We start from the raw sequence: 20,258 nt of genomic DNA, 5'->3' as shown, positions 1-20,258 counted from the left end.
CCTGGTAGTGGTTGATCCAAGACCCCCCTCCCCCCCTAATCTTCCCTTCCTCTACTGAAGGGACCTGGGACCAGATTCATGAAGCAGTTACGCAAGTATTTACGAATGTGTACATCTTTCCTCAATATTTGACGGCTTTGGTTACATTTATTAAACAGTTTACAAGCATGAAACTTCCCAAACAACTGATGCTACTGTTATAAACAGCCTCCTGGTGCTTTGGAGGTTATTAACTGTTTAATAATTGTAAGCAAAGCCATCAAAGATCGAGAAAAGATGTACAGGCTCGTAAGTTCCTGTGTAACTGCTTTATGACTCTGCCCCCAGATTCTTGGGCCTTAGTAGGCTCTTGTAAATCGATGGAGCCTGGTACAGTTCTTAAATACTGTATACCAGTAGCCTAGTGGGATGCTCACTGAGTTACTGAAAGACCCACCAGAAAGCAGCATTTCATTATATTTAATGCTGGTGTCTTAATGATCCCTCCACTTTTCAGTGAAATAAATGTTCTTAATGATGTCCAGAATGTTTGGGATGTATAACAATGAAATATAATCCAAAAGTTTATAAAACAAAAAATGTGGCATATGTGTGGGAGGACAACAGGAATCTACACACTGCTGATTATGTACTAGAACTGCAAACTATTTGACATCTGCCCTCTACCAGTATTCTGCGCAAAAACACAGTAAAATCCTTACCTCACTGCAAGGTAACCAGCACACCACTGAATCTGCATTTTCCAATAAAGCCACAAATCAAGGGCTGCATGTTACAAAATAATCTGTTCAATGGTACAATGTAGAACAGGACTGCATAATCGTGTTAACATTCTGCACCAAAAGTGAATGGCAAGAGTAGGAAGAATGCCAAATGTGGATGATAATTTTAAGTTTGCTCAGCTGTGTCATTCCATTTTTCTTTATCCTTGCACATGTAAATATTCTAAAATCATTGCTCTATAACATGGTCATAAAACAAATAATATGCATAACTGATGTTACTGTAATTTTGCCTGCTAAGTAGCAAGTTGCAATATTTAAAGATATTTTACAGCTGTTATTGCCATATGCATGGTTTCTTTACATGCAATAATCATAACTGTATTTTCCTATTGTAGATTGAAGAAAGAAAGAAATAGGCATAAACAACTTATCACTGCATTCAGTAAATTTTCAATGGATGTTGCAGCTTAAAATTTCTTTATCTTAGTGCAACAAATTAGAATCACAGATAAAGTATATTACATGTAGCTTTAGATTGTAACACCATACATTCAATTCCTACAAAAGTCACCATAAACATGAGAAATTGCTGGTGGTTACACTTCCATGAGAGTACTACTGCAAAGGCTAGGGAGCGTGCACCACTCACCATATGGACGGCTGTGTGACGCCCATTAACGCATCTCATTCCTTGAACGAGTCTGTACAACATTATCCAAAATTTATTTTTATGTTTAGTGACGATTGAGTTTATACAAATAATAGTAAGGTTTCATAGTATTGCACGCTCATCGTGATTTTTAATGTTTATATTTAAAGGCATCTTCACTTCACTTGTAACATTTCATTAACCTTAGAATATTAAGCATTACATTCAATATAAAATATTACAGGGTAATGATTACAGCACCAGGTGCATGGCAGGGTGAGAGACTAGTGTCATGAATTCAAATATTGGTAAGAAAATGTAAAGTGATTATATACAGTATAACAAATTTCAAAGGTATTTTTTTTTAAATAAATAACGTAAATAAATTCTATAGCATTCTCAAATCATACTGCAAATAAATTCATTAATACAAAAACACACTAGACATCAATAAAATTTATTCTTTTTAAAAAGTACTAAATTAAGTTAATAATGATCTAAATGATGTCTCTTAAAAATAATAAGGCTCAAAACTTGTGGAACAAAAATTCCCATTGGCTAGCTATAACACGAAGGAACTACAGTGCGTAAGTATACAACATGCAGCCTGACAACACTTTAATGCTTTAAAATACCACTGAACTGCTGGTGTACTCTGTCTTTCACACCTTGGATTTTAGCTTGAAACATCGAATTGCTTAAAAACCTAGCAATTAGGTCATGGGAACATGAAACATCCTAACAGTACACAACACTGAAAAACACCCATTTTTTCTCAGTTTTGTTTTAAATTAATATTTGAAAAATTTAACACACTGCAAACTGCTATAAAGCAACACATCAAAAAATAAATTATCTTGCAAAGCAGATACCCAGTACAAAGTGTCTTGCTTATTTTAATGTCAAAATGGTACTCCAGAATAAATATTTTAAATACATTCTGTATTTGTCAAGTACTTTTCTTTTAAATACATTCTGTATTTGTCAAGTACTTTTCTTCTAATTGAGACTATTATAAGAAAACGGTTACTTTCAAAATTCGCCTTTAATCTTTCACTCTCATTCTTATCTCGATGCCTAAACTAAATGTCCTAAAAGCCAAACATCAGTATCATTCATTCCTTCGTTCTTACCTCTTTTCTGAAGAGCTTTGAAAATTATGTATTTTAGTATCTACACCACAAATCTAAATGTATATTTCTTGTGCTTGTAGATTCTTCTAAAGACAAGACAGGTGGACAATATACAATGTTATATAAGGTCAAATGATCCATACAGTGTATCTATCCTATATATAATGCACAAAGTAAACTGGTTTAACAATTCCGGCAATGGTCGAGGGGTAATATTAGTACTTCACAAGCACAAACTTAACAGTGTAATGTGTTTAAGCTTAAAATGTAATACTTTTACAAACATCTTTCCATATTTTCAGTGCCAATAAAATCCTTAGAGTATTATATCATTTGTACATTTTTTCTCTTGCTAAATTGATGACAATCTCATCTTTCATACTCAAAATATTGCCTTGTTATTTTGGTGATCATTAACAGACCCATTAATTTTGGGTCAAGCTTTGCTGTATGAGCAGAAAAGCTTGGCCAACCATAAGTAAATCGTCATAAAAAAATTTTATTCGGAATTTAACCTCAAGTCTTTAAGAGGTAAAGAAATGTCATAAATAAAAAATAAAAATGTTAATGCTTTATCACCCTGCAATATTATCTGGATATACAGTACACTATATTTATCATTGTCAACTATTGAACTAAATATTATTTAAGACCTGATAATATAAAAGGTTAAAAATTACTGTAAAACTTAAGTAATAAATGTGTACCAGGATACTGTAACTCAGGACTGTATGACTATAAATTAAGTCATGTAGAAGTCATGTGTGAATCGAGTTAATTTTAAGTAGTAGTTACATTAAAGAGGCCACGTTAATATGCTACAAAACTCGAGCAAACAAAATTATAAAGTAGATATCTCTCTCTATTAATATATGAATTTAAATCCAGTAATGAAGTACTGTACTGCTGTACAACATATATATTCACTATTGAAATGTATCAATATATTTGCTTTCTGATACAGAGAGCCACATGGTACCCGAACCCCCTCAGAACTGAGACTGAATGAATAATCTTTTGTGTCCAGGTAAGTGATTCATCATCCTGAAAAGCTAGGGGGAAAAATGTATAATTTTGTTGAGAAATTCAACAGTATTTTGTTAGTACTCACCAATATGAGAAGTTCTGATCTGCTTGTTAACTTGAAGATTATAGTTGATGGAGCATTGTTATTTAAATAGAAAAGGTGGTGGTGGGTGCTGATAGTGTTGGGTTAACTAAAGTAGAGATTAATAGTGATTAGGTAACCTCATCAGTCTGCCTTTCACCGTGTACTCTAATGTACCTAATGCCATGGCAAAGTTTAAAGCTTCTGAGCCATCCATTAGTGTATGAACACTGCTAAAGTGGTGTTGTATATGGTCAGTGGGCAAACTAGTTCCATCTTTATCACACATTTTTATTCATATTGCCTGCCCCACCAGTTAATCAAACCTTTTTTTTATTAAGACAAACCCAAAACGAATAACAGACATTCAGATAAGTGGCATCCGGAAAGCATGTGGTCATCTATATCTAATAGTAACCCTGAATTACCTAATCTCCCAAATTTAATTCAAGCTTTTATTATTAAAATGCAATTAAATACTGTAAGTTGCAGAAAACTTAGCTAAAACCACATTCTTCACACAGTGTCTCCAGGCTTGCATTAACAATGTCATATCTATAATCCAACTTTAATCATAGGCTTTGGGTTTTCTTGGTCCATTAAGATGACACTTTGTCATTCACACTATAGAGTATGATATTTGCCTATACAATGTGACTAAATTAATTATATTATAAGGTTCATAAATCTTATTTTGTATTATTCTTAGTTTTGCCAAATACCAAGTTTTTTGCCCAAATTTACAAGTTTCTAAATTTTCCTTCTACCTTTGGTCTTTATATTAATTTAACACAACAGTACTGTACCTCTAGGTCTTACTAAATATTCAGTATATCACACAGTAAGTTTTATCAGGTCATATATTCATAGAGAAAATCTTGATGTTGTTCTGTATATCTTATTTTCAATTTCTCAATTTAATTATATGACAAGTCAATCTATGTTTCCATTTCTTGTGAATCTGTCCCAGGTTCATCCATTTCTACATCAAGACTAACAGTACTTGGTAACGTGCTATGATGATACTGATCTAAGGACATGCCATAAACAGGGGTTTGACCTGCCAATTCCCGGGTAACTCCATTAGGAATATCTGTAGCAACACGAAGTCCAAGAGTCCCTCTGATTGGAGAACCAGAATGAGACATTGGCTCCTCTGTGTTTAATCGTATATGATGTGATGGGATTGGAGAAGAGTTTGGAGATGCATTCACTCGTGGTGTTGGCACTGGAGAAGAACTGGGTGATGATCTATGCAGAGAAAGAGGTGATGAGGAGGTACTCGAGAGCCAGCCTGTGTATGATGGAGTTTGATCACTTGGCAGGCCACCATTGCCAACATTTCGCATAGAGATATGCGAGTACAAATTTGCTGGCATTGGCAATTGTGAATGAGATTGGCCATCATTGCGTACTGAAAACAGAGATGAATTTACAGAAGAGTTAGAATTCGTTCTAGTTGACAGGCTAGGCCTCCCAGGGGTTCGACAAATGTTATTGTCCGAGGATGAAGACGACCAGGAGGATGTGGATATTGCTGACTCTGTAGAACCAGAGGAAGTAGGACATCGATTTTGGCTTAGACTATGTTTCTCTGCATGATAGATCCTGAGCACCTGACTCACGACTGGGTGAGTATCAGGATCACTGAGCCACATATTAGCATTATTAGGGCTCTCATACAACATCATCAGAGCTGGAAAATATAAATTATACTTCAGTTCAAGTACAGCATTTTACAGATATATTGATAGTATATTCTAATAACCTGAATGTGTTATGCAGCAATAATACAAGGTAAACTGCAATTTTTAAAGATTAATGTTAAGAAAAATGCCCCCCAAAAATTATTTTAATGTAAAAGAATGAGATTTCATTTTAGTGCTATAAAATACATTCAAATCAATATAGTTATGGTCACCAAGATGATTACTAGCTTGAGGGTCATCATTTAACCTGCTGCATCCATCGTAAAAACAACGAACATAACGTTTTAATAACTTGTACTCTTTTAAACATTTCTAGACAACAAATATTTGCTGCCTCTGTATGGAATAACTTACTGTGCTCTAAAAATTGTAAAACATGACATTCACGCATGACACGACAAATGGACAATATTTCAGGCTCTCTCCCGATCTTCAAGTATGGAGTTTCTAGGTCAAATCTATCACCCCCTAAATGGGGGACAGGGAGTCTAGATTCATTTCCACCTCTTCTGGGATGCCTCAAGTCATGAGTAAAAGAAGTAGTTTGAAAGATTGCTCAAAAGATTTCTGGCTCTTTTTCTATTCCTTGTCCATGTTAATGCCTCTTGTTATGCGCATTTAAACTTAGCTGTTTTGGAGTCTTGCCTTATGCCTAGTATTGTTGCATCCTAAAGGGCAGCTCTAATAGAGCCAGTTCAGCTGATTTTAGGTCATTATGTTCATTTAGGCCATTTCACCCTTCAGCTGTGGTAAACATTCTTCCACTTTAATCCTTCGAATGCATCACTGGTACCAGCCTGGTTGTTGAATGCAGTACTAGGCATTGGTAAATGTTTATCACATTCGTTCATATTACATTTTGACATCTCTCACCATTTTTTTCTGAGATTTATATGAGCATTTGCATTAGCCCCTAATGATGTTCTTGAACCTTTCCTTGTAACACCTAAATGTATATTTCAATATTTCACTCCAGGTGACACTATAATTCTCTGTGTGTTAGGCATTACTATGGATGTAATATTCTCCCCGCACCTTCAATTAAATTTCAAGGGATCAACTCGTGTCATTTTGTTGAGGGAGGTTCAGTTACAGGTGAAGGCAATTTAATTTTGTATGAGATTAAAGTGCTTCACTTCCAGTTTGAGGCATTCAATTCATCCAGCTGATTGACTCATCACTAAACTTTCCCTAAAAAAAGATTGCGATTCTGATAATTATAAGTGTTTATAATAAATGCAGAGCTGCAACTTCCTCTGCTGATGCCAAGATTTCTCTCTAGCACATACCTACAATCAGTTTAGTTTAATACAGTGATGCAAAATACAAAGATTATATATATATCCCTAATTATTAATTACACTGTACAGTACTCTGGAAAATGGCTTAAACCGAGTTATGAAGTACCGTAACACCGCTTCCTCAGCAGCAGAAATCAAACTCAAGATTGTTAGTATTCTAAGCTAATATAATAAGCACTCCTTGAACTGTATTCTCACTTGCATTTGTCACCTAGCTATCTTTGCATCTGCAACTGTATATAATGTGTATAACAAGTCTTGTAGGTAACTATTTTCTCAGTTACAGGTTTCATTAAACAACGTAATTTCATACTAACCTAATAGAGTCTTCGGTTTTGGTAGAGCAAGCTGTATAACAGGAGAAGCAAGAATGGCAGAGATGATAGGAGAATCACGCTTGAGGCCCTGGTCATCTGTAACCACAGGCTCTTCACGCAGGAGTAACTCGCACTAAAAAACATTAAAGATCTGTGTAATGCACAATATTCCTACAACACTTTAATATACATGTCTACAGTACATCATATAGATAAGCAAAATTCTGAGAAGACAACTGTCAATATCTTTGAAACCTTGCCCCTTTTACAACCTTTTAAGCACACAAGATATCTCCCAATATACTGTACAGCATACCAGTTTCAGCTGTTGTATCAAATAAATTATTTACCCAAAAACTATTCACTCAATAACAGGATTTGGCACAGTTGATAATCTTTCAACTTTTCTTTGCTGTTGATGGTCCGGATTTTACTTTGTTTGCTATTACACATTGGGTTGTTAGTTAGGAAATTGTAGATCCATCATGGCTTTTCAGGTAATTCTTTTTGGCCTCATTTTGTACACAATAACACCATGGTCCCATTTGTTGAAGGCATTTGTGAAATCTGTGAATTTCACAGTTTTGTTTGTCTTCCATGGCATTTATGGCCATGTAGAGTGGTCCAGCAATTGTGATATGCAAGAGCACCATGTTCTGAAACCATGTTCAGGGTTATGTAGTCATTCTACAGGGTCATACCATGTGTTTAGTGATCTTACTAATCACTTTCAAAGATTTTTATGATATGATGTTAATGCTATTGGCCTATAGTTTTTTTGCCTCTGCTTTATTCCCTCCTTTATGGAGTGGTGCTATTTCTGTTGTTTTTAGTATATCAAGGATAACACCAGTATCGAAACTCTGGGTCCAAATTTTTTTTAGACCCAGTGATAGTGGTTTTTTTTTTTTTACAGTTCTTGATGAATATGGAGTTCCAGGAATCAGGGCCTGGTCACAGAGTACATGGGCATACTGTCTATGGCTACTTCAAAATCAAGTGGGATTAGCATGACATCTGATATTTGGTTTTATGTTGGTATCACATTTAAGATGATTATATTGAATTATTAACCCTCAGTGTGTTTAGGGGTGCACTAAAGACAAAATCATACTGCTGCCTCAGCTCATTTTTTTTGTTGTCATCTGTGAAAGTTCCATCTCCCTTTCACAGGAGCCCAATACTAGATGTAGTGTTTGTTCTAGATTTTGTACGGGTGAAAATATTTCACCTATGTAAGAAAAGTAAGTTATAGATACTGTTAACATGATCCAAGAGAGAATCTTGGTAGCGAGACACCTGGACAGAAAAAAGCAGGTGGTGAAAGGAAAATGGTACCACAGGAGGGTTGACAGTCAAAGCATGGCATAAGTGAGAGTGAGGATGCTGTAGGGAACATGCAAGATAGCAGAGGCAGTAACAATCACAATGATCTTGTATAGAGAGGACGCAGGTTTCTGTACACTGGTGTACAGGCTGAGTACTATCTGAATTCCATCAGGAAATTCAGCATGCCATGGGAGATATAGTGAGGAACAAAGTGGAGGGCTTTATGTTTAAATGCTGATGTGGCATAATTTATACAAATAAAGAATCAGCTATAGTAGTAGATATAGGCAATGTGAGAAGCACGTGTTGTGTTTGAGAACAGAGATAGTAAGGAATGAGAATGTCATATAAAGATGCAGAGTGCAAATGTTGGCAAATTGCATGGATGATAAACTGTTGAATTTGAGGATAGGAAGGCCATGATGACAATGAGCAGACATGATGTCTGAGGAAATGGCAATTGAATATCTATCGGAATTGTTGCGAGAACAAGGTAGTACTGTAGTAAACAAGTAGTAGTTTATGAACGAGTTTCTTTTGTTGTTATTGATGATGATGATCATCATCATCATTACAGTAATATTTTGATACAGCCAATAAAGCAAACTAGTTAGGATAACTTACTGCTACATTCTGTTTATTTCCACTAACACGCAGTGCATTGATAACATTTTCTTTCTTGAATCCCATTTGCATCAGTTTTTCTAGGGCCTCTGGATTTGGCTGGAAAAAATTAAACAAAATTATGCCTTCAAGCTTTACATACAAAATGCTATGAAATTATGATAAAGAAAGCACAGGGGTCATCTGAAACTACACAAATATAACTTGATTCCATTAAACATTTCCCACCCCTCAGGAGGTGGTAAAAACCCTCTCCTGCATTCTGTCCTTCATGTTGACCTTCTGTTATAATTCCACCCCCCTTTTTTTCAAGAAATACAGTACCTGCGAAAATGCACGAAGCCAGTTAAAACTCAACCCCATATTCCTGAGAAAGTACCCCTTCAGTAGCTCCCCCACAAAGAAGGAACTACAATACTAAAAAGAAAAGACATTTATTGATACTCAATTGTCAAACTAGAGGACCCAGGAAACCTATGGCTATGAGAAGCTATTATCCAAGAATACACTGTACAGGAATTGACAAGTGGAGAGTGCCCAAGGCCATGCAGCAGTGATTAGGCCGAAGCAGATGAGGGAGATAACAGCTGGCAAATATCAGTTCAATCTTCATAAATCCACCCCCATGTCCCAATTTCAGTAAATGATATGGACAAAGGAAATTGCATTGGAAGTTGTGTGAAAGAAGAGATGAGAACCAAGGGGCTGAAATGACCACACTACGCTACAACTTCCAACAGGATCTGACCGACCAAGCTCTTCATTTTAGATAAAAACGAGAAGCATCCAAATCAGGGAAGAGCAATAAATGAACTGATACAAATACCAGTCGCACTTAAAGCAAATGCCTCCCTGTTGAGTAGAGCCACACAGACTGGAAGCTTGTGGTTCCTTACAAAGTTGAACAGGTTTACCACCCACTCCCATTCAGTCACAGCCAAAACCAGGAGAGATCATCACATTCACCACAATGTAAACAACCTGGAGGATCAAATAAATAATAGTACTGTACAGTAGCAAAATATACCCAACTACTAAGCACAGAAATATATATATGAGCATCATTCAGTTTACAGCAAAGATGCCAAATACCTGTTTATTACTTAAACCATTTTTGGTAACCTAAATTATAGTCAAATGCCATTTAAATACTTCAGAAATGTACAGTATTAACTTTGTATTACAAGGCAAGTTTCCCATGTTCATTGTTAATTAACCCGACAGCAGATTTGATAACCTTTTGTGGATACTGTATATTTTAAGTTTTCAATCATTCCTTCATTAATTTCAGCACAGTTTTTTTTTACTTTGCCTGCTGCCAGGCAGTTCATATATTTAATATACAGTATTAGATTCCTGACATCTTTAATGGTCCACATTACACAGGAATGAGATACATTAATTCACAACTGAAATAACAATTTCTTCTTTAATAAGCTTGAAAAGTAAGTTTCCCCTTGCCAATTATCAAGTTCATTTTATATTTCAGGATTAACATATTTATTCATCACAATAAAATCATAATGGTGTGATATATCTATGAAAATCTTTTTGAGGCAATGTAGTGACTTGAATTTGGGACCTGGCAATTTCCAGACGCCTCCCTTAACTGCTCGGCCACAGTGGTACAGAAGTTGACTTACGCAGAACTCTGCTGAGTTTTCTGGGAAGTTCTGGAGGCACCAAACTGGGAACCAACCAGGGTTTCACAGTCAACCCAACCACACACTCGGGCATACGGTAAAAATGTTCCCATTTTTATGCCCGTCAGATTTTTTTTTGTTTTTTTTATATCAAAACACGTTACATTTTCATTGATATAACTCACCATTGTGATTTGATTGCAATCTGACCGAGGCGTAAGAGTGGAAACGCCATTATCATAGGCCCGAGTGCCATTTGTGGCACTCTGAGGACACAATCATGTGGTCGGGATTACTGAAATCCTGGCTGGGCACCAGTTTGGGACCTCTATAACTTCCCATAGTAAAGTTTTGGGTTGGTAAATTTTTGTAACACTGTGGCTGAGCGGTTAAGGCAGGCATCTGGGAATCACTAGGTCGCGAATTCAAGTCACTCCTTTGTTGACCAGACCACACACTAGAAGGTGAAGGGATGACGACATTTCGGTCCGTCCTGGACCATTCTCAAGTCACTCCATTGCCTCAAAATGTTTTTCATATTTGTCCATACTGTATTTGGATTAGTAATATCTAATGTAATTTGTATTAATGCATATTATCAAGGAAATTTTGCTTGAATAAGCCAGTGCCTCATAGACAATTCAATGTTTCCAATTCAAATGAAGTCTGCTGAAAGGAAAAAATCAGAGTTTAGACATCAAAGACAGTATTGAAGAGTAATGTGTTTGTTTTGCTTGTATTATTCCCTTCCACACAGTTATATGAAACAAGGCAGTAAAAACCAACCTGGAACCACTTCTTTCTGTACTGAAGAAAGGTGTTAAGAACTCTCTCTGCAGGGTCTTGAGAATGGTCATTTACTATATTGTTGGTGGAGACCAAGAGATCAGAGGCAATATTTTCTCTACTTTCGGCACTGCCTCCACTGTTGACTCCAATTATAGAATCATTTGCACCCTCTTCTAAGCTACCTTGACCTAAAAGCCATTCTGTTGCTTCCATGACAGTTCTAGAAATAAATTATATAATTGTTACATTCTGTAAATCAATATAACACCTACACAAATTACATACCAAATGCAAGTAAATATTTCTTCTCACTTTCAAATTTTGTATTTCCCCTATTTTGTCAAGAAATCATTTCAAAACCAGCATTCTTATTAATCATTAGCTATGCACATTAGGAAGTATCTAATGATGGGCTTTAATAAAAAATCCAGCATTGAATGTAATGAAACTTCTTTCTTGAAGGGGACGGGGGGGCCCTAAGTATCTTCTTGTGGCTAGGGTGTGATACAGCAAAGCCTTAAGTAAATGCACCACACATCTGAGAGCCATAATCATCTACTGGGAGAGAGGACCACAATCTGGCTCACTACCAAGCGAGAGGTGCTTGCGGGTTATGCGCTACAAAATAAACCACCATTTGAAGAAAATTTGATATCTAGAGTCAGCAAAGCAAACAATCACTGCTGCAGGGGTGAACACCCAACTGTGATGTACCTGACTGCCACCTGGTAGAAGTCCAAGTCAAATTAGGCTCCAGCCAGCCTGCCCCATGACAAACTGGCTAAGCTAAGCTCTCCATCCCACAGGGAAGAGGGATAGAGGAAGGTACAAGAGGCTGCTGAGGGCCCACAACAAAAGAGCAGTTCATTATATTTAGTACTGTTCATTTTGTGCTTGTTTTCTGGTTGGGCCCTCTCAGTAAACACAGTAGCTAACTCTCAACAGTGTCCACAGAAACAGCCAGCATTACTGAAAAATAACCAGGGTTTACTTATGTGAGAGAAAAAAAAAAAAAGATGAGTGCCCAACCAACAGACTGGAACAGTAACCCAGAACAAAGAGCCCCAGAGTCCAGGGAATTAGCCATCAGACTCAAGGACCAAAAACATCAAGTGGCCGAGGCCTCAAAACATATGCCAGAGGCCTGTACCAAAAAAGAACAGGATAAAACCTCCAAAGACAAGGACAAGAAGCCCAGAGAAACAGGGAAAATACCCAAAAACCTTGCATGGTGTTTCTAAAGCGTGACAGCACTGCCACATTCAGGCCAGCAAGACAGCTACCAACACCCAGACAAATCAAGACAAATCAGCCAAGAGTCTGAGCCCGGAACCTTAAAGGCAAGACAAGGAAAACCTCTACCTCTTGCTAAAAGGTGCACAGCCCAGAAAATGAAAAGACACACAGCGCCCAAAATGTTCTTCAAAAGAACTCGAGTTTCACTGATGCCCAACATCACTTGGATTAAGCATGAAGAAGAGGAATGCCCCATCAGAGGAACTGTGACCCCCTATGTTGTGACCAGGTGAGTGAGGGGACAGTGGCTGGAGCCTCAGGTAACCTGGGCAGTCACCTAGTGTAAGGTGCATTATAATTAGGGGTTTACCTCACAGCAATGATTGTTTGCCTTGTTATCTCTGGGTACCTAATTTTCTTTTTTGTAGTTACTCGTTTTGTTGGGCTTAAGCTTTCTGATCGGTTTCCTTAGTTTTGGATTGATGTCTAATTCCAAGTTTCCCTCGCACTAATCTAGGGGGCCAGATTCCAATCCTTGCTCGTGGCTCGATGGGCATGAGCTTGGCTACAGGAAGCCACTGAAAGGGCCCCACCATAGAAAAATAAGCAATTAGCATGACAAGGGTAGACACAATAATACTGTATGTCTATAGCCCTTCCCTTGGTGCAGTAATTAAATTACCTCTCTGTCTCATTGACACAGTATAGATTTTGTCCTGGCAATATTTTACCATTTATGTAAAATACTAATTGAATGACAGCATTTACCAAGCAATTAGCATTATTCCAGTGAAAAAGAACTTAAAATATTGTAGTACAAAAGGTTGCAACAAATGTAACTCAGTAGTGAACACTTATCTACTACAGACAAATCCTTTAGAATATAGTACCATAATTATTTACCATTCTAAAATCACCACAGGAGACTCCAGATGCATTTTCCAGTGTAATAGCAGCCAATAAAACAACACCTTTTTCAGCTTAGGTTATTTCTTATTGGCTTCATTTATCCCATCACTGACTGCTTTCGCAGTGAACAGCATCTTAAATCCAACATCTTTGGAAATGTTAATCACTTAGATTTTCCAGATTTTATTTACAGCATCTTTTCTCATCATTTACACTTTTAATCTTATTTATTTATTCAGTACACGTATCATACAAAATATAATTTTTTTTTAAGGAACAAATTATTGTTCCATCACGTCATCAATATAACGTACAGTACTCTTAAAACATCACACACACAATCATTCCTTACACTTAATCTTTCCTTCCTAGTCCCTCATTACACATATTGTCTTCCTTCTATAGCTTACAGCTCTCATGTGTAGCTTTGTTTATGCTATCTTAAGTGAGAAAAGTATTAAACACACTATGCACGAGTGCAAGGGTTAGCTGCAGTTTATAATAAAATATCTATTGATACCAAATACTACTAAACCTTTTATCATAATTTGTATAGTTATAAAACATTATTTTAAATAGATTAGTTACTAGTTACATTCTTACCTCTTAACCTGCAAAGCTTTAGTAGCTTTGGCTTCAGGGAACCCCATTTCAGTAAGTTGCCGGAGATAGGTGAGGTTAACACGTGGGCGATGACGACGTTCCAATTTGTCAAGGATTTGGTTGAATACCTCGTCTGATTCAGGATCAGCACTAATAAGACGGACTGAAGCCTCTATCATTGTAACCAAGATTCGACGAAACTCTGTTTGGAACTACAGAAACAAATTATATTAATCACTTTTGACATTCAGCAAATAAGAATTAATGTAATTTAATGAACTTTATTCTTCTGATGCTTTCCATTACAGGGTATAATAAAATCTGCATTCACTTCTGTATATACACTACAGATTGTACCTGACGAGATGAATTTGGTCAAAATGTAGTTTTAAATTTTATTTAATACACCCCTGTACTTTAACAAAGTTAATATTACCTTCAAACTTAAATGCTATATCAGATTCAATAATTTGCGTAATACTGTACTCTATAGTTTAACTACCATTAGCTGAAGTAGAGTACAGGTACTGTTAACAGATTAATGCTCTGTAATATGTGATGAGCATTGAAGCTATTGTTACCAATAAAATTAAATTCATAAAGCATCTATTGATTTTAAACTGAAGAATTCATAAAGAATGAATATACAAAAATCAAATGTTGACTGTAATGAAATGCCCTTTTCTGGATGGCCTCAGTAACTCTCTGGTGCATTAGGCTTGATTGCCACAAACACCTTTAACAATACCAGGGTTCAAAGAGTGGTAAGCAGGTGTGGCATACACCAGGAACAGAATCCTGTACACTAAAACGAGGGGAGCATGGATTTGGTGTGCAACCCAACAGCGAGAAAAACAGCATAAGTGAAGTGAAACAAACCACAAATCTTTACTAGAGACAAAACAGTATTACAAGGTAAGCAGCAGTTTGCTAATGGTAATTGTGTTAGCACCCATGAATGTCACCACATGGCAGGTCAGATCATACAGGGGCCAAACTGATCTGCACTCTTGCTAACATGCCGCACCAAGATGCCCCCCTCTTCTACACGAGAAAAAAGGGAAACAAAGGACAGGTACAGGAAGCTAGTGAGGCTGCCCTATAAAGGACATTTCATTATAAACAACCAATTTCTGGGCTGGACCTTCAGCAGCTCCCCAGTGTATACCAACAATCGTGCCTCAGAAACAGAACTAGCTTTTCAGTGAAGACAAAAACGAGAAAGATGGAAAGCACTGACCCATGAGAGCAGAAGGCAGGAGACTAGGGCTCTATGAAAAATAAGCAGAATTGGGTGCGACACCTGCCCACCTACCAAACTAGAAAGTCAATAACAAGGGACAAACAATTTCTTCAGTGTGGAAAAAAACAAAACCTTAAATGGTGTGCAGGATACAAGTTAATCGATCTGACCAAGTCGAAGCCATAACATTTATAGAAATCAATAAAGCAGTCACAGTCTTTAAGTCCACTTTTGTTCTGGCAATATTCTTTATACGGTACTTGTTGGGAGAATGCTGAACAGCCATGGACCTTACAATGTTCTCTGTGCCGCTGGCTCCTCTAGTCTTCACTGACTTTATTGTGTGTTTCCTGTCATATCATTCACTCCAGTACGTTGTTATTTTACTGTGCAAATTTGGGGTTTGCCTTCCAGTATTTTTCATGTACAGTATATACTGTATTATGTGATACCTCTCTCATCTCCTTTCCTGAGAGTACATTTTGAAAGCTTTGAGACAGTCCCAATAATTTAGGTGCTTTATCGTGTCTGTTGCCAACAGTCAGCTTTAAATAGCCAAACGGGCTTCATGCCCCTAACTATGGACAACCATTGGTCTCCTCTGAACTGCACAACTCACATCTTATAAAACAGCAGGTTCACATCTTTCCTGGAGGACTATGAACTTTTCTAACCAAACAAATTTAATTAACACTATCCCTCTTTTTATCTCTGTTGCTTGTACAATACTTTCAATGCAATAATAATAATTTGTTATAATACTGTATAAAACTGATCTTCCCTAGAATTTTAAATAAATAAATGACAACAGCATAACTACTCATTACATCCATATTTACAGAGCCTTAAATTATATTAAGCAATGCAAAACTAACATCAACAGTATGGTGTGCAGCATCTGGGTCACGATTATCATTTCGTTTTGTAAGATGGATCGTGGCGGTGTCAATGTCCTCTTTAGTTGGTGCTTCTTCTTCTTGTGCAGCTACATCTTGAGGTGGTGGAGGGAGTCGCTTCTCTACCAGTAACAGTTCATCTGTCGGCACACATCAATTTACAATTATGTATTTAATAACTTTCCATGTAATACTGATACTGTAGTGCATATGAATAAAACTGGCACACAAAAATTACATGAGCCTTTTTTTTATAAAAATGACAATTAAAATGTCCTATAATTAAAGACTTTAAAATAAACGGGAAGAAACCCACTTGCAAGGAGGACGTTTCATCATAACGATACAAAAATAAAAGTTTAAAGTTAGATGTTTATAGTGGGCAAGTATGAAATTTAAATGCCAAGTGACAAGTAGAGTGAAGATCTATAGGCTACGAAAATTTTGAAAGATTTAATCAACAGAAACCTGGAAGGTGAATAGGCATAAAGTGACTAACACTGCACTATAAAACATTCATTACATAGCCGATTGTTTTCTGAATTTTTTTCCAAGAAAAAATTCGAGTGGAATGCAATGCCCCTTGCTGAGTGGCATCTTGGGTGCTCCCAAACCTATACAGTATACTGTACTTAATTTATTAACCACTGCACTGCGCAAAGCGCCTTTAGGCGCTCAGAGAGTTGTGCTTTTTGTTTTTTAATTTGGCTATACTTTAATGTTTTTTAATGTTTTCATTACTATTTGTGTTTTGAAATGGAAATAGTTGACTTTGGAAACATTTTGACATTAAATTTACCTGAACATTTGTAAAAATAACAAAAATATGTCCTTGACAATTGCACCAAGACGTTTTTGCCGAAAATAGGTGAGCAGTGCAAGGGTTAAAAAAAAAACATTATAAAATAGTGCCTTTTCAAAATAATTTAAATGTAGGTGGATTACTTTCTCTCACACTTGCTACATTTCCTTCGCACTGAAATATTCCTCCCCACCCACACCCATCATATCTGTACACACGCATTCAACATTACAATATAAATACTGTATATTTTTTAATGTTCAAGATGAACAGCATTATAATAAATCAGCACTGATGGAATGGAGTTAAACAAGGTATGTATTTACTATTTGTACCTGCAGGATTGAGCCGTTAGCTCTTGGACCCTGCCTTTCTAACCGTCGGTCACCTAATGTACCAACTCCCGATCTATTTTCCTCCATCACATCTACTACACATACATCTCTAACACAGACACACACACACAATCCTCAAGATGCAGCCTGTAGCATCTGTAACTCTCAGGTACTTTTTTATTGCTTGGTGAGCAGGGGCATCAAGTGAATGAAACTCTGCCCATTTGTTTTTGCCTCTGCCGGGAATTGGACCTGTGTGTCTTATGTGTGTCTTAATGTATACTACATATGTCCCTACTGAATAATACTGTGTAAAATACTGTGTAATGCACCGAGAGAAAATGGGAATGAGGAAGGTTGGGGTGCAGGGGATTTGTAATTTCACTAATATTGTATTTTATATTGGATGTGTATCATGTAAGTATGCATTTGTATTTTTCAGAATATTTTATAACATTTGTACTGTACTGATATGGCAACATGGGGGTTGGGGATATTATATCTATCTAAACAGGCAATTCTAAAATATCTAATTACAATACTGTACATTATTATTACAGTACAAGCACACTGAACTGATTCTTACACAGACAGGCAAACTGTATATGCCCATTATTTGAGTGTTCCTGCTATTTGCCAAAAGCTCTGACAACATAAATCAGGGACAAAGGTAAAATCTTAAATATGGTACTAATGGTATTACTCACCACTATCTATCAACTGCTCCAGCTGGACTGAATTGGTTTCAGCAAGTGGTCTAGCTTCACGCACTAGAACTAAGCGATAGGTTCGTATTCCAGTTGAAGCTTTTGAGCCATCAATAGCAGCTCTTTCCTCGCCTAAACTAACACCCACAGCTTCCCGAGGACTAAAAAAGTGGCACACAGCCATCTTCTTCACTCTTTCCACCGTCATATTTGTGGGAACATCCAATGAGTATTCCCGCCCTTCACTATTTAGAACAACCAGCTGAGAGGGAAAAAAATTAATGTTAATGTGACTCTTTAAAAATATACTGTACTGTACCTGGAATTTGTATATCTTCCAGAGATGCAAATAATATTCATAACTAGTTCAAACACTTTAAAAATCAGTAAGCAGAGATATCTTCAATAATTTATATAATAAGCAACTAAAATAGAAAACACAAAAGTTAGCTTAATTGTTTTATTAAGGACCTATACCTCGTATTGCAAACAGTGGCAGGAAGGTTTCAGAATCATGTAAGGTCAATGTTGCTGACGAAGCTGAACCTTAAAATACGAAATTTACATTTCCAGTGAACTAATTAACAGTTTTCATTTGCCACAAACTTGTAATGAAGTTACAAGTGAAATACACAAGTCTAATTACAGTACTGAACAGTTGTTAATGTTACAGTAATTATGAAGTAAACAGATGGGCAACTTAATTCACTGTGTTGGGGGACAGGCAGCCAGAGTGCATATATACATGTTAGGCTTATATAGAGATCCTCTTAGGGTCAAATTACTGACCTCTCCAGGATGCAACCCCACAACAAGCTGACTAACTGCTGGGTATCTATTTGCTGCTAGGTGAACAGGCGCATTAGGCAATAGGAAATGAGCCCAACCATTTTTATCTAACCCGGAATTCAAAGCTGGAATTCTCTATCATGAGTCGAGAATAAACCCAACTGTACTATCGGAACCCTTTGGCACCTATATGTACTTGTTGAAATCTTGCAATGCATATATGTAATATCTACAAACTTGTGATGCTTGGTTAGAATTACTTTGGGTAATACTGGACCTGTTCTCCTGGATAAAATATTACCATTTCTTTTTTCAAATTGGGGCTAGAAATACGGGTAATCTCTAAATTCTTTAACATGTTCACATTCAATAAGGGGAAGGCCTCACCTTGTGGCTGGGGCTGACACAGGGAGGATGGGGGGTTACATTGAGGGCTGTCACAGGGGAAAGGGGCTCGCCTTGAGCCTGGGGTTGACAAGGCGCTCAACTTGAAGCTTGGGCTGACATACGGGGAAGTGGGGTTCACCTTGAGGCTGGGGCTGACACAGGGCACAGTAGGCTAACCTTGAGGCTGGGGCTGACATATGGAGGGCTCACTTCGAGGCTAGGGCTGACATACGAGGGGCTCATCTTGAGGCTGGGGCTGACATACGAGGGGCTCATCTTGAGGCTGGGGCTGACATATGAGGGGCTCACCTTGAGGCTGGGACCGACATACGAGGAGCTCACCTTGATTCTAGGGCTGAGACAGAGCACAGTAGGCTAACCTTGAGGCTGGGGCTGACATACGGGGGGCTCACCTTGAGGCTGGGGCTGACATACGGGGGCTCACATTGAGGCTGGGGCTGACATACGGGGGCTCACCTTGAGGCTGAGGCTGGGGCTGACACAGTGCACAGAGGGCTCACCTTGAGGCTGGGGCTGACACAGGGCACAGAGGGCTCACCTTGAGGCTGGGTCTGACATACGGGGGGCTCACCTTGAGGCTGGGGCTGACATACGGGGGGCTCACCTTGAGGCTGGGGTTGACACAGGGCACAGTGGGCTCCGCCACGAACATCTCGGGCGATATGTTGCGACGTAAGAGGTTAATGTAGCGCGAGTTGATGGTCACTCTTGCTCTCCTTTTCAGCCAGCTAAGCATGAATCCTTTTGACTACCAACCATCACGAATACTGTCCGTGTTGCCTGCTGCTGCTGCCACAACTGCTCCCTGCTCACTGCTGGTACACAGCCTCGCTCCACACTCCGCCCCTCACACCTACCATCCTTACACCATCTACTGCCTACGTTATCTTCGCTAATGTTCTCACTTCAGAGCCTCAGAATCTTGATAACTATGTTCTACTTCCGTTCGCACTTGTAACACGAGCAACCTCACTGTTACGTACAAGGAAAAGTCTAAAAGAAA

The 20,258-nt window shown here is 37.7% G+C and overlaps 1 protein-coding gene across 2 annotated transcripts; it reads right to left on the bottom strand.

Moving 5' to 3' along the window:
- Positions 1–1,519: 1,519 nt before the first annotated feature.
- Positions 1,520–20,249, bottom strand: Kpc2 (Kip1 ubiquitination-promoting complex subunit 2). Of its 2 annotated transcripts, none has more exons than XM_045752262.2 (8): positions 19,860–20,249; positions 18,059–18,320; positions 16,194–16,354; positions 14,076–14,287; positions 11,325–11,547; positions 8,896–8,994; positions 6,943–7,075; positions 1,520–5,311 (listed from the first exon to the last, which is right to left on the bottom strand). In XM_045752262.2, exons 1-8 carry the CDS (start codon positions 19,989–19,991, stop codon positions 4,554–4,556), a joined length of 1,980 nt encoding a protein of 659 aa, XP_045608218.2. In that variant the 5' UTR covers positions 19,992–20,249; the 3' UTR covers positions 1,520–4,553. The 2 variants fall into 2 exon arrangements, with proteins under 2 accessions (XP_045608218.2, XP_069171935.1); XM_069315834.1 differs by lacking the exon at positions 19,860–20,249 and adding an exon at positions 19,374–19,421.
- Positions 20,250–20,258: the final 9 nt, after the last annotated feature.

Source organism: Procambarus clarkii, chromosome 82, assembly GCF_040958095.1.
Source record: "Procambarus clarkii isolate CNS0578487 chromosome 82, FALCON_Pclarkii_2.0, whole genome shotgun sequence".
Classification (NCBI taxonomy): Eukaryota; Metazoa; Arthropoda; class Malacostraca; order Decapoda; family Cambaridae; genus Procambarus; species Procambarus clarkii.
Note: the sequence above shows the minus strand (reverse complement) of the source record. Positions and strands in the feature narration are given on the sequence as shown.

Excerpts from the sequence above, each read along its gene's own strand:
- Kpc2 (XM_045752262.2), bottom strand. The coding sequence starts at position 19,991 with ATGCTTAGCTGGCTGAAAAGGAGAGCAAGAGTGACCATCAACTCGCGC. Across the intron at positions 14,288-16,193 it reads CTGCACACCATACTGTTGAT|TTCCAAACAGAGTTTCGTCG; the intron begins GTTAGTTTTGCA and ends TTGTTTCTGTAG. Across the intron at positions 8,995-11,324 it reads ACAGAAAGAAGTGGTTCCAG|CCAAATCCAGAGGCCCTAGA; the intron begins GTTGGTTTTTAC and ends AATTTTTTCCAG.